This window comes from Coregonus clupeaformis, chromosome 30 (genome assembly GCF_020615455.1).
Source record: "Coregonus clupeaformis isolate EN_2021a chromosome 30, ASM2061545v1, whole genome shotgun sequence".
NCBI lineage: Eukaryota > Metazoa > Chordata > Actinopteri > Salmoniformes > Salmonidae > Coregonus > Coregonus clupeaformis.
Window position 1 is genome coordinate 1,434,574 of NC_059221.1, and position 12,555 is coordinate 1,447,128.

The 12,555-nt window shown below is 44.4% G+C and overlaps 1 protein-coding gene across 3 annotated transcripts in view; it reads left to right on the forward strand.

Annotated features, from left to right (window-relative positions):
- The window catches only part of LOC121545981 (agrin-like), a 405,148-nt gene that overhangs the window by 168,544 nt on the left and 224,049 nt on the right, over window positions 1-12,555 (forward strand). The window contains exons 1-2 of one of the 3 annotated variants that reach the window (XM_045209397.1): window positions 416-2,559; window positions 12,430-12,468. In XM_045209397.1, coding sequence (XP_045065332.1) covers window positions 2,397-2,559; window positions 12,430-12,468 — 202 coding nt within the window. In that variant the 5' untranslated portion in view covers window positions 416-2,396. Of the gene's footprint in view, window positions 1-415; window positions 2,560-12,429; window positions 12,469-12,555 lie in introns of those variants that run through there. The other 2 variants (XM_045209398.1, XM_045209396.1) reach the window with 2 other exon arrangements.

Here is a 12,555-nt window from a genome sequence, read left to right on the forward strand (position 1 = left end):
TTGGTCCAATTAGCATTTGAAAATTGGCCAATATTTGATTGACCTAAATGTATACGATTTTATTCCCCCATGGTTTATTAATTCACCTCATTAAATGTTTGTTGTTTTGTGTGTCAGAAACCTTTGAATTGATGTCGACTTTAGTGGGTTTCTTTTTCATTCAGATTAAACGAGGAGGTGGTTGACATCTTTGAGACCAATCCCTCTTCAGTTTTTTTTTTTTTTCTTGCACTGTTGCTGCCCTCCACCCCAACAGGCCCCAAGTATTCCCAAAATATTCCCAAAAGCTTTAATTTCCCTCGTCTTTCCCCCTCTCCCTCCACTCTTTGTTAGAGACAGACCCTCTCTTTCACTCCCCCTCTCCTCTCCACGCTGTCTTTTCCTCAGGGCTGAGGCAAGCAGGGAGATGCACTGCTCCAAATAGTGACAGTGCTCGGGAGACGACACGCTCAGCCGCTGTTGTAAAATGCAAGAGGTGGACCAAGTGTCTCTTCTCTTCCTCTTTCATCTTCATCACTCTCCTGCTCTGCTCTGGCTGTCTCTATCTGCAGCTCGCTGGCTACACTCTCTCTCTCTCTCTCTCGCACTCACTCGTTGGCTGGGGCTTGGCTGGCTGAGCAGCAAAGTGTATTGACACAGTGGACTACCTGCTGCCTGGGGATTGTGTGCGCTGTGAATACTCTATGAATACACAGAGCTCCAAGTTGTAGTTTTGGCTGCCAGTGAATGGCCCTGTCCCTCGGAGGAGCAACTTGAAGGAGATAATCAGCAGCAGAGCCCAGGACAAGCAACCGGGAGTAGCTTCTGGAAGAGGAACAGACGGAAGGAATGGATGCTTGAGAAAAAGGAGAGAAAAGACAGATCGATCCAGCTTCTCCTCAACGAGCAGCTTCTCCTCAATGAAAAATGTGTGAATAAGCAACTGTTTTTCAGACAAGGAGAAAACCAAGTGACACTCTCGGACAGAGGAAGGTAACAAGAACCCCCCTCACAATTTGTTTTTGAATGAATATGCCATCGGGTGGACACGAGGAAAGAAAGAGATACACAGTCTTCAGTGCTTGTCTGTTAATTTCTTATCCGGCACAACAGTCTTTTTCTCTCTTTTTTTCTCTCAGTTTATTTTTCTTCAGTTGGTGTCGGCTGTGGCTTGTCGCTTCTGTATAGCCGGTCTCTGGCAGAACAGCGCTAAGGAGAAGACGACTTGTGCTGAGGGACAGAGAAAGGGGGCATAAATAGTTTCCCTTCCAACTTCCCGCCCCTCTCTACTTCTTCTTCTGACCTGCTTTCTCCGGACTCCAGGGGTGGTCCCCAAATGCGAGTGGCGAGGGGGCCACAGTGTTTTGAAACAAGGAAAGGGGGTGGTGGACAAAAATATTCCCCTTCACGCTCCTGAGAGCATATGGTTTAGCGAGCGGCGGCCAGCTGCTTACTAGCCACCCGCTAATTACGCTAACACTCGATTCAAGTGTGCGGCAACAGGGGCAGCTCCGTGCTCCTCTGTGCTCGGAGGAGACAGTCGTGTTGCTGCTGGCTTTATTTTGGTCCTGACTGGAGCTATACAGAACAATAAGGTTGCGGGCAGCCAAGTGGATACAAAGAAGCAGTTGTTCATGTTTTACTTGGAGCGTTGCTAATGAATGTCCTTACAGCTCCAGAGCTGCTGGAGCTCTAGCCCCAAGGCTCGCAGTTTATCAGCCACAGGAGGCTGAAGGAAGATGCTCCCCCGCCAAGTCACCAGGGGCTACTCTTGGTGAATGCTGTGGCAGTGCAGTGGAGCCTGGGTCGTTTTGTCTTGAGGGCTGCCGGGAGACCAGTGGGAAGTAGAATTGTGGACAAAGGCTGTAAAGAGATCAAGGAGGCTCCTTACTGTGGAATTACTGTACCTTTTTGAACTTTCACATGCACATACGTGTGGTTGGTGCACGCGGACACACACACAGACACACACAGACACGCACACACACTAGTTCACACATACACTTTCATACTGTATGTTTACTCACTGCCCACACATACAATCTGTCGTGGTCCCCTCCCAGTGCTTGGATTAAAATGGAGGTAGTGTGGACAGGTGGGGGGCTGTAGGAGTGGAGGCCCAGACCCCTCTGTCCTCTTCCCACAAATGGATGTTATTAGTTTCCAAAATGAGTTGCCTGGAAACCGCTAAAAGCTTCACACCGTGTCTTTCTGAAAGCAATTGCGACTCCCTCCTCACGGCGGAACATAGCAGGAGTCAGAGCTGAATCTACCAGCCATTACCCAGTCTATCATTCTCTCCTCTCGTCCACTTCCCTCATTTCACGTGTCATTTTAATTCTGTGGTTCTTCGGGTTCTTCTTCTCCCACCCCGTTACCCGTACCTCCCCGTCAGGGGGGAACTCTGGAAGTGGAGTATGACCAGCTGCCATTACCCCACGCCGCCCCTAGTGCGGGACCGGATGTACCAACACAAGGTGTCCCTGGTGGTGCGCTACTTTATGATCCCCTGTAACATTTGTCTTATCCTGCTGGCCACCTCTACGCTGGGCTTTGCCGTGCTGCTCTTCCTGAACAACTGTACGTCCATCAATAGTACTACAACATACACTCACACATGCACACACACGCACGCCAGACACACACACACACACATACACACCCTTCTACAGTACAATGTACTCCCTTGGTCTCTTTGTAGCCACCATGTGTTTGTGTGTCTTGGTCAATAGTGTAAAGGCTTTACGTGAGTGCATTTGCTTGCCAGATGTGTATGTATACTTGGAGGAATGCTGATTTATATTTTTTATTATTTATTTTATTTAACCTTTTTTTAACCAGGTAAGCCAGTTGAGAACAAGTTCTCATTTACAACTGCGACCTGGCCAAGATAAAGCAAAGCAGTGCGATAAAAACAACAACACAGAGTTACATATGGGGTAAAACAAAACATAAAGTCAAAAATACAACAGAAAATATATATACAGTGTGTGCAAATGTAGCAAGTTATGGAGGTAAGGCAATAAATAGGCTATAGTGCAAAATAATTACAATTAGTATAAACACTGGAGTGATAGATGTGCAAGAGATGATGTGCAAATAGAGATACTGGGGTGCAAATGAGCAAAATAAATAACAATATAGGGATGAGGTAGTTGGGTGGGCTAATTTCAGATGGGCTGTGTACAGGTGCAGTGATCGGTAAGGTGCTCTGACAACTGATGCTTAAAGTTAGTGAGGGAGATAAGTCTCCAGCTTCAGAGATTTTTGCAATTTGTTCCAGTCATTGGCAGCAGAGAACTGGAAGGAATGGCGGCCAAAGGAAGTGTTGGCTTTGGGGATGACCAGTGAGATATACCTGCTGGAGCGCATACTACGGGTGGTTGTTGCTATGGTGACCAATGAGCTAAGATAAGGCGGGGATTTGCCTAGCAGTGATGTATAGATAGCCTGGAGCCAGTGGGTTTGGCGACGAATATGTAGTGAGGACCAACCAACAAGAGCGTACAGGTCACAGTGGTGGATAGTATATGGGGCTTTGGAGACAAAACGGATGGCACTGTGATAGACTACATCCAATTTGCTGAGTAGAGTGTTGGAGGCTATTTTGTAAATGACATCGCCGTCAAGGATCGGTAGGATAGTCAGTTTTACGAGGGCATGTTTGGCAGCATGAGTGAAGGAGGCTTTGTTGCGAAATAAATTCTAGATTTAACTTTGGATTGGAGATTCTTAATGTGAGTCTGGAAGGAGAGTTTACAGTCTAATCAGACACCTAGGTTTTTGTAGTTGTCCACATACTCTAGGTCAGACCTGTCGAGAGTAGTGATTCTAGTCGGGTGGGCGGGTGCCAGCAGCGTTCGATTGAAGAGCATGCATTTAGTTTGACTAGTGTTTAAGAGCAGTTGGAGGCTACTGAAGGAGTGTTGTATGTCATTGAAGCTCGTTTGGAGGTTTGTTAACACAGTGTCCAATGAAGGGCCAGATGTATATAAAATGGTGTCGTCAGCGTAGAGGTGGATCTGAGAGTCACCAGCAGCAAGAGCAACATCATTGATATGCACGGAGAAAAGAGTCAGCCCAAGAATTGAACCCTGTGGCACCCCCATAGAGACTGCCATAGGTCCAGACAACAGGCCCTCCGATTTGACACATTGAACTCTATCTGAGAAGTAGTTGGTGAACCAGGCGAGGCAGTAATTTGAGAAACCAAGGCTATTTAGTCTGCCAATAAGAATGCGGTGGTTGACAGAGTCGAAAGCTTTGGCCAGGTCGATGAAGACTGCTGCACAGTACTGTCTATTATCGATCGCGGTTATAATATCGTTTAGGACCTTGAGCGAGGCTGAAGTGCACCCATGACCAGCTCGGAAACCGGATTGCATAGCGGAGAAGGTACGGTGGGATTCGAAATGGTCGGTGATCTGTTTGTTAACTTGGCTTTCAAAAACTTTTGAAAGGCAGGGCAGGATGGATATAGGTCTGTAACAGTTTGGATCTAGAGTGTCACCCCCTTTGAAGAGGGGGATGACCGCGGCAGCTTTCCAATCTCTGGGGATCTCAGACGTTACGAAAGAGAGGTTGAACAGGCTAGTAATAGGGGTTGCGACAATTTCGGCGGCTAGTTTTAGAAAGAAAGGGTCCAGATTGTCTAGCCCAGATCATTTGTAGGGGTCCAGATTTTGCAGCTCTTTCAGAATATCAGCTGTCTGAATTTGTGTGAAGGAGAAGCGGGGGGCATGGGCAAGTTGCAGCGGAGGGTGCATAGCTGTACCCCCCTGTATATATAGCCTCCCTACTGTTTTTTTATTTTACTTCTGCTCTTTTTTTTCTCAACACTTTTTTTGTTGTTGTTTTATTTTTACTGTTTTTGTTTAAAATAAATGCACTGTTGGTTAAGGGCTGTAAGTAAGCATTTCACTGTAATGTCTGCACCTGTTGTATTCGGCGCATGTGACCAATAAAATTTGATTTGATTTGATGGCCGGGGTAGTGGTAGCCAGGTGGAAAGCATGGCCAGCCGTAGCAAAATGCTTGTTGAAATTCTCGATTATTGTAGATTTATCGGTGGTGATAGTGTTTCCTAGCCTCAGTGCAGTTGGCAGCTGGGAGGAAGTGCTCTTATTCTCCATGGACTTTACAGTGTCCCAAAACTTTTTGGAGTTAGTGCTACATGATGCAAATGTCTGTTTGAAAAAGTTAGCCTTTGCTTTCCTAACTGCTTGTGTATATTGGTTCCTAACTTCCCTGAAAAGTTGCATATCGCGGGGGCTATTTGATGCTAATGCAGTATGCCACAGGATGTTTTTGTGCTGGTCAAGGGCAGTCAAGTCTGAGGAGAACCAGGGGCTATATATGTTCTTAGTTCTGTATTTTTTTAATGGGGCGTGTTTATTTAAGATTGAGAGGAAATTACTTTTAAAGAACAACCAGGCATCCTCTACTGACGGAATGAGATCTATATCCATCCAGGATACCTGGGCCAGGTCAATTAGGAAGGCCTGCTCGCTGAAGTGTTTTAGGGAGCGTTTGACAGTGATGAGGGGTGAACGTTTGACCGCGGACCCGTTACGGACGCAGGCAATAAGGCAGTGATCGCTGAGATCCTGGTTGAAGACAGCGGAGGTGTATTTAGAGGGTAAGTTAGTCAGGATGATATATATGAGGGTACCCATGTTTACGGATTTAGGGTTGTACCTGGTAGGTTCGTTGATAATTTGTGTGAGATTGAGGGCATCTAGTTTGGATTGTAGGATGGCCGGGGTGTTAAGCATATCCCAATTTAGGTCACCAAGCAGTACGAACTCTGAGGATAAATGGGGGGCAATCAATTCACATATGGTGTCCAGGGCACAGCTGGGGGCTGAGGGGGGTCTGTAGCAAGCGGCAACAGTGAGAGACTTATTTCTGGAAAGGTGGATTTTTAGAAGTAGAAGCTCAAACTGTTTGGGCACAGACCTGGATAGAATGATAGAGCTCTGCAGGCTCTCTACAGTAGATTGCAACTCCACCCCCTTTGACAGTTCTATCTAGACGGAAAATGTTATAGTTGGGGATGGACATTTCAGAATTTTTGGTGGCCTTCCTAAGCCAGGATTCAGACAATGCTAGAACATCAGGGTTGTCGGAGTGTGCTAACACAGTGAATAACTCAAACTTAGGAAGGAGGCTTCTGATATTTACGTGCAGAAAACCAAGGCTTTTACGGTTACAGAAGTCAACAAATGATAGCTCCTGGGGAGTAGGAGTGATACTGGGGGCTGCAGGGCCTGGGTTAGCCTCTACATCACGAGAGGAACAGAGGAGGAGTAGAATTAGGATACGCTTTAAGAACTGGTCTTCTAGTGCGTTGGGTACATAGAATAAAGGGGGCAGATTTCCAGGCGTTGTAGAAAAGATTCAGGGCATTATGTACAGAAAAGGATATGGAAGGATATGAGTACAGTGGAGGTAAACCTAAGCGTTGGTTAACAATGAAACAGATAGCATCACTGGAGGCACCGATTGAGCCGGTCTCGGCGTGTATGGGGGGTGGAACAAAGGAACTATTTGAGGCAGTTTGAGAGGGACTTGGGGTTCTACAGTGAAATTGTATAATAAGAACTAACCCAAACAGCAATAGGCAAGGCATATTGACATGGGAGAGAGGCATAAAGCAATCACAGGTGTTATTAGAGAGAGCTAAGACAACAACTGGTAATGGCGATAAAGTTTGGGCTGAGGCTAAACAGAATAAACAGGACAGGGTACCGTGTAAAGGAACAGTCCAGCAGGCATCAGCTGTGCAGCTGAGTGATCATAAGGTCCAGTTAACAGCAATATGTGAGTCCGAGAGCAGTTCAAATTGGTGCTTCAGCACAGCGAGCAGGAAGCACAGTTGTAGTTTGCGTGTGCTAGCGGGCCGGGGCTAGCAGATGGATCTTCGTGGTCGTCGCAACGGGAAGCCTGTTGAAACCACATCAGACGATTTCGTCGGCAAACCAGTCGTGTTGGATCGGCGGGGCTCAGTGTCAACCCTAGGAGGTCCCGTCCGGTTGACAGAGAGGTAGATAGCCGGGAGATGGGCCTGGCTCGAGGCTAGCTCAAGGCTAACTGGTGCTTGCTAAGGGGCAATGGTAATTAGCCAACAACAGGTTGCAGCTAGTTGGTTGCTATGATCCGGCGCTAGGGTCCAGTGATTCCGGCAGAAAGTCTGATATGCTCTGGGTCGATAGCACGCTGTGCAGACTGGCCGACGAATTGTCCAGGCTAGAGCTAGAGCTGGCTGTTGGGTAGTGCAATGGTGAAGACGCTAACGGTGGCTAATAGCAAGTAGCCATTCGGTTGCAGCTAGACTAGTTTCAGCTTAAGGTTCTTGATAAAAGTTATAAAGAAATAATATAATCCTTTCCACGTTGGGTGAGGCGGGTTGCAGGAAAGTATATTTAGTTAAAGAATGAAAAGTAAAATTGAGAAATATATACAAAATAGACAAAAAACAAGAAACTGGCTATTTACACTAGGACACAGAAAAAAACCACGACCGCACTGCTACGCCATCTTGGAATGACAGTATGCATGCATGACTATTGGTACAAGAAAAGTAATGTGTCAGTAGGATGTCGCTTATTTTACGTAGACTGTAAAGTCTCTAACTCAAGATATAAAATACTGGCCCACTTGACCTCTGCCGGTGCTATCTCAGCTGCTAAAAGTCAGCTTTCCCTCAACACACAGCCCAGGCAGCCTTCCTTTTGAGTCCTTTCTCTCCCCCAAAGCCTTAGCATTTACTTTGAACTGTGGGATAAAGTAGCCAGATGAAATGCCTTTGGATGTGAAAGAAAGCTCTTGGCATGGAGAGTGTCCCCACTTGGAGTGGTTATTGGCCTACATTGAAAATGGCCTGATGGTGGCCTGATGGTGCCCTTGCTCAAGGGCACATCAACAGATTTCTCACCTAGTCGGCTCAGGGATTAGAACCAGCGACCTTTCGGTTATTGGCACAACGGTTATAACCACTAAGCTACCTGCCGCCCATTGCCTGGTGGCTGGTAGATGAGCAGCAACATTACCATGAAGCAACACTAGAGTGACCTTTCGGAGAGCGAGTGTATTTGTGGGTGACATATTGTCTGTAAATTGTGTAAGTTACGCTTAATTTATTAATGTTTTACCGAATTAAAGTTTTCAAAAAAGTATTCAAAGCTTTATATCAATGAGTGTTAATTGGCTCTGTGCAATGGGATTAAAATAGGAAAACCCCAGTATCGCTGGAGTCCCAATTGTGTCCTGACACCCACATAGGTGTTCCACCACAGTACCTGAAGTGTGCATTTTTAGCACTGCTTTATTCAGTGTCATGTGCATTAGACATGCCAGGCTATTTCTGAGTACCAGAATCCTGTGTTAGTTGTGTTGTCTGAGCAAAAGGTTCAAGACTAATCAACACCCAGTCAAATACAGTTGAATGCTGAAGGCGTTTAAAACTGTCTACAGAATAATTAGATTAGAACAATTAATTAGATCTTGATTATAGGGGCAGTGCAGTTAAACGTAATTTCCTGTTTTTTGGTTGATATTTCCATACTATGAGGTCGAAATAAAACTCTGAAATTGTGAAAATGATGATAATGCCCTTTTTGTGTAAGAGCTGTTTGTAAAAAATGCCTGGAATTTCAACCTGTTCAGGTGGGATTTCGTTTTTCGCTCAGATCATGACATAACAATCTGATCTGAATTTTCTAACCAATGAACATTCATTGTTTATTTTCATATGTATCCTCCTACTTTGAAGGGGTATGCGGAGTCTAGACGATCCTATACGCCAATCAGGGCTGTGTATGTAAATATATAAACATTTGTATCAACACCCACACAGACTGAGCATTTCAATGTCACAAGGAGGCTAAGGGAAATAAATGAAAAATAATATATGTGACCGACCGGCTCGATTCGGTCTTATGTAGCGAAATTGTGATTTTTACATTGGACAAAAGTAGAGACACAGAGCTAGAAAATTGTGTATCATACACTACAGTTGAGGAACACTGGGAAAGTAATTCTGCTTTGAAAGTTGATAAACTTGTAACCTCACTTTTGAGAAAATGGCCCTTGAATGTTTTGCTACGACTACTGGAAAGTTCTTCTTTGTCTACACCCATTTAGCATCGTTCACACCCTCTTAAGCTTTAGCCCCACCCATCTTTTTAAGGATTCACATGTGAGGCCATGTACTAAACAACCAAAAATGTCAAGACTAAAGGCTGATTTATACTACGGGTGTGTATACTACGTGTAGTCCCGTGTAGCTCAGTTGGTAGAGCATGGCGTTTGCAACGCCAGGGTTGTGGGTTCGTTTCCCACGGGGGACCAGTATGAAAAAAAAAAATTAACTCACTACTGTAAGTCGCTCTGGATAAGAGCGTCTGCTAAATTACTAAAATGTAAAATGTGTGTTCTTCAATTTAATCTGGAGTGCCAGAGTGTGCTCTGGGCATTCGTAAACTCAGAGCGTTGTCAGATTGTCCATTCGTAAAATTCAGAGCGTTTCGCTCTCTGAGCTTTTAGAACACACACTGGACGCTCTGGCCGAGGAGTAGGGTTGATCCGAGCGTTCTGACCTAACAACAGCAGTCAAGCACCCAGGCTAACTGCTAATGTTGGCTAGCTTGACCATTTTACTCGCCCTATCAGAGCTGGTTAGGCTGTTTTTATGTTATCCAGACTCAAAAGAGAGTGCTCTGAAATCGGGGTAGATAATCAGAACGAATTTACCAGCTACGTCTATCGACAGTTTTCGCAGTGACATCATGAACATTTTATTGAAATGGTTACTTGCATAGTGGACTCTTTTGTTTAGACATGTATCTAGCTAGCTAAACAATGAACCATAATCCCAACTCATAATGTTACTATCCTGCATGAATCTGCAAGTAGCTAACCAACCAGGTTCAATGTTAGCTAGCTAACATTAGGCTATAACTAGCTAGCTCTGAGATACAAATAATATTACTACACAGATCATACACATAACGTTAGCTAGCGAGCCAGCCAGTACAGTACACTTTAACTTGAAATGAAAACGACTTTCTGACAAAATTAGAAATGTGTAATATCTGTAAATGTAGCTAGCTAGACTATCTTACCCATATACATGGATGGACACTTCTCCCTCTCTGTCACGGATGCCATGGTTTCCCTTAGTTTGAAGATGTAAGCCTAGTTTCCTGAAACGAGTCACATACAGTGGGGGAAAAAAGTATTTAGTCAGCCACCAATTGTGCAAGTTCTCCCACTTAAAAAGATGAGAGAGGCCTGTAATTTTCATCATAGGTACACGTCAACTATGACAGACAAATTGAGAAGAAAAAAAATCCAGAAAATCACATTGTAGGATTTTTTATGAATTTATTTGCAAATTATGGTGGAAAATAAGTATTTGGTCACCTACAAACAAGCAAGATTTCTGGCTCTCACAGACCTGTAACTTCTTCTTTAAGAGGCTCCTCTGTCCTCCACTCGTTACCTGTATTAATGGCACCTGTTTGAACTTGTTATCAGTATAAAAGACACCTGTCCACAACCTCAAACAGTCACACTCCAAACTCCACTATGGCCAAGACCAAAGAGCTGTCAAAGGACACCAGAAACAAAATTGTAGACCTGCACCAGGCTGGGAAGACTGAATCTGCAATAGGTAAGCAGCTTGGTTTGAAGAAATCAACTGTGGGAGCAATTATTAGGAAATGGAAGACATACAAGACCACTGATAATCTCCCTCGATCTGGGGCTCCACGCAAGATCTCACCCCGTGGGGTCAAAATTATCACAAGAACGGTGAGCAAAAATCCCAGAACCACACGGGGGGACCTAGTGAAGGACCTGCAGAGAGCTGGGACCAAAGTAACAAAGCCTACCATCAGTAACACACTACGCCGCCAGGGACTCAAATCCTGCAGTGCCAGACGTGTCCCCCAGCTTAAGCCAGTACATGTCCAGGTTTGCTAGAGTGCATGGATGATCCAGAAGAGGATTGGGAGAATGTCATATGGTCAGATGAAACCAAAATATAACTTTTTGGTAGAAACTCAACTCGTCGTGTTTGGAGGACAAAGAATGCTGAGTTGCATCCAAAGAACACCATACCTACTGTGAAGCATGGGGGTGGAAACATCATGCTTTGGGGCTGTTTTTCTGAAAAGGGACCAGGACGACTGATCCGTGTAAAGGAAAGAATGAATGGGGCCATGTATCGCGAGATTTTGAGTGAAAACCTCCTTCCATCAGCAAGGGCATTGAAGATGAAACGTGGCTGGGTCTTTCAGCATGACAATGATCCCAAACACACCGCCCGGGCAACGAAGGAGTGGCTTCGTAAGAAGCATTTCAAGGTCCTGGAGTGGCCTAGCCAGTCTCCAGATCTCAACCCCATAGAAATTCTTTGGAGGGAGTTGAAAGTCTGTGTTGCCCCAAAACATCACTGCTCTAGAGGAGATCTGCATGGAGGAATGGGCCAAAATACCAGCAACAGTGTGTGAAAACCTTGTGAAGACTTATATAAAACGTTTGACCTGTGTCATTGCCAACATAGGGTATATAAAAAAGTATTGAGAAACTTTTGTTATTGACCAAATACTTATTTTCCACCATAATTTGCAAATAAATTCATAAAAAATCCTACAATGTGATTTCTGGATTTTTTTTTCTCATTTTGTCTGTCATAGTTGACGTGAACCTATGATGAAAATTACAGGCCTCTCTCATCTTTTTAAGTGGGAGAACTTGCACAATTGGTGGCTGACTAAATACTTTTTTCCCCACTGTATATGGAGTTTCATGAAATAAATACACACAATTCCATTTCAATTCCACTCAATTCAGAAAGTACTCCAAATTCAAATTCCAAATTGTTTCTCATTGAAGAAAATTGGAATTGAAATTTCAGTGTATTTTCTGAATTGACTGGAATTTAAATATAATTTTCCCCAACCCTGCTACTATTAGACTACAACAGTACATAACACATGCATTATTGCAGCAGGAACATGTATAAGGGAGAAGACAATTAGCTAACTCACCGATTTGGAAAGAATGGGATCCAATCTTTTTTTCTGTGTAGAGGGAAAAAATTGTCCTCTTCAAGGGATTTTTCATTCATCATGTGCCTATTTGAGTTATTTCTTTGAAATGTATTCATGAAAAGGGTAACTAGGATAATAATGAAACAAAACCTGAGTATGTTTCTTCATAAAATACCAATTATTATTCATTCTGGTGAGATCTATTGGGCCTCTCATCACTCAGATACTCTATTAAAACCTGTTCGATAAACCCAAGCCAGAGGAGTATCTCTGCTTTTTTTGGAGCAACTCAATTACTGTGGCTCACCCCATGGGAATGTCCTTGAATCTTCCCTTAAATAAAAACCCCTTTCTAACTCTCTCTCCCTCTCTCTTATTTTATCTCCTCCAGACAAACCTGTTCACTTCACACCGGCCCAGCCTCCTGACGGTAAGTCCTCTGGGAATTCTCTCACTACCCTACCTTCACCGGCTGATCACATCGTGTTGGCTCCCCTACAAATAATGACTTCACTTC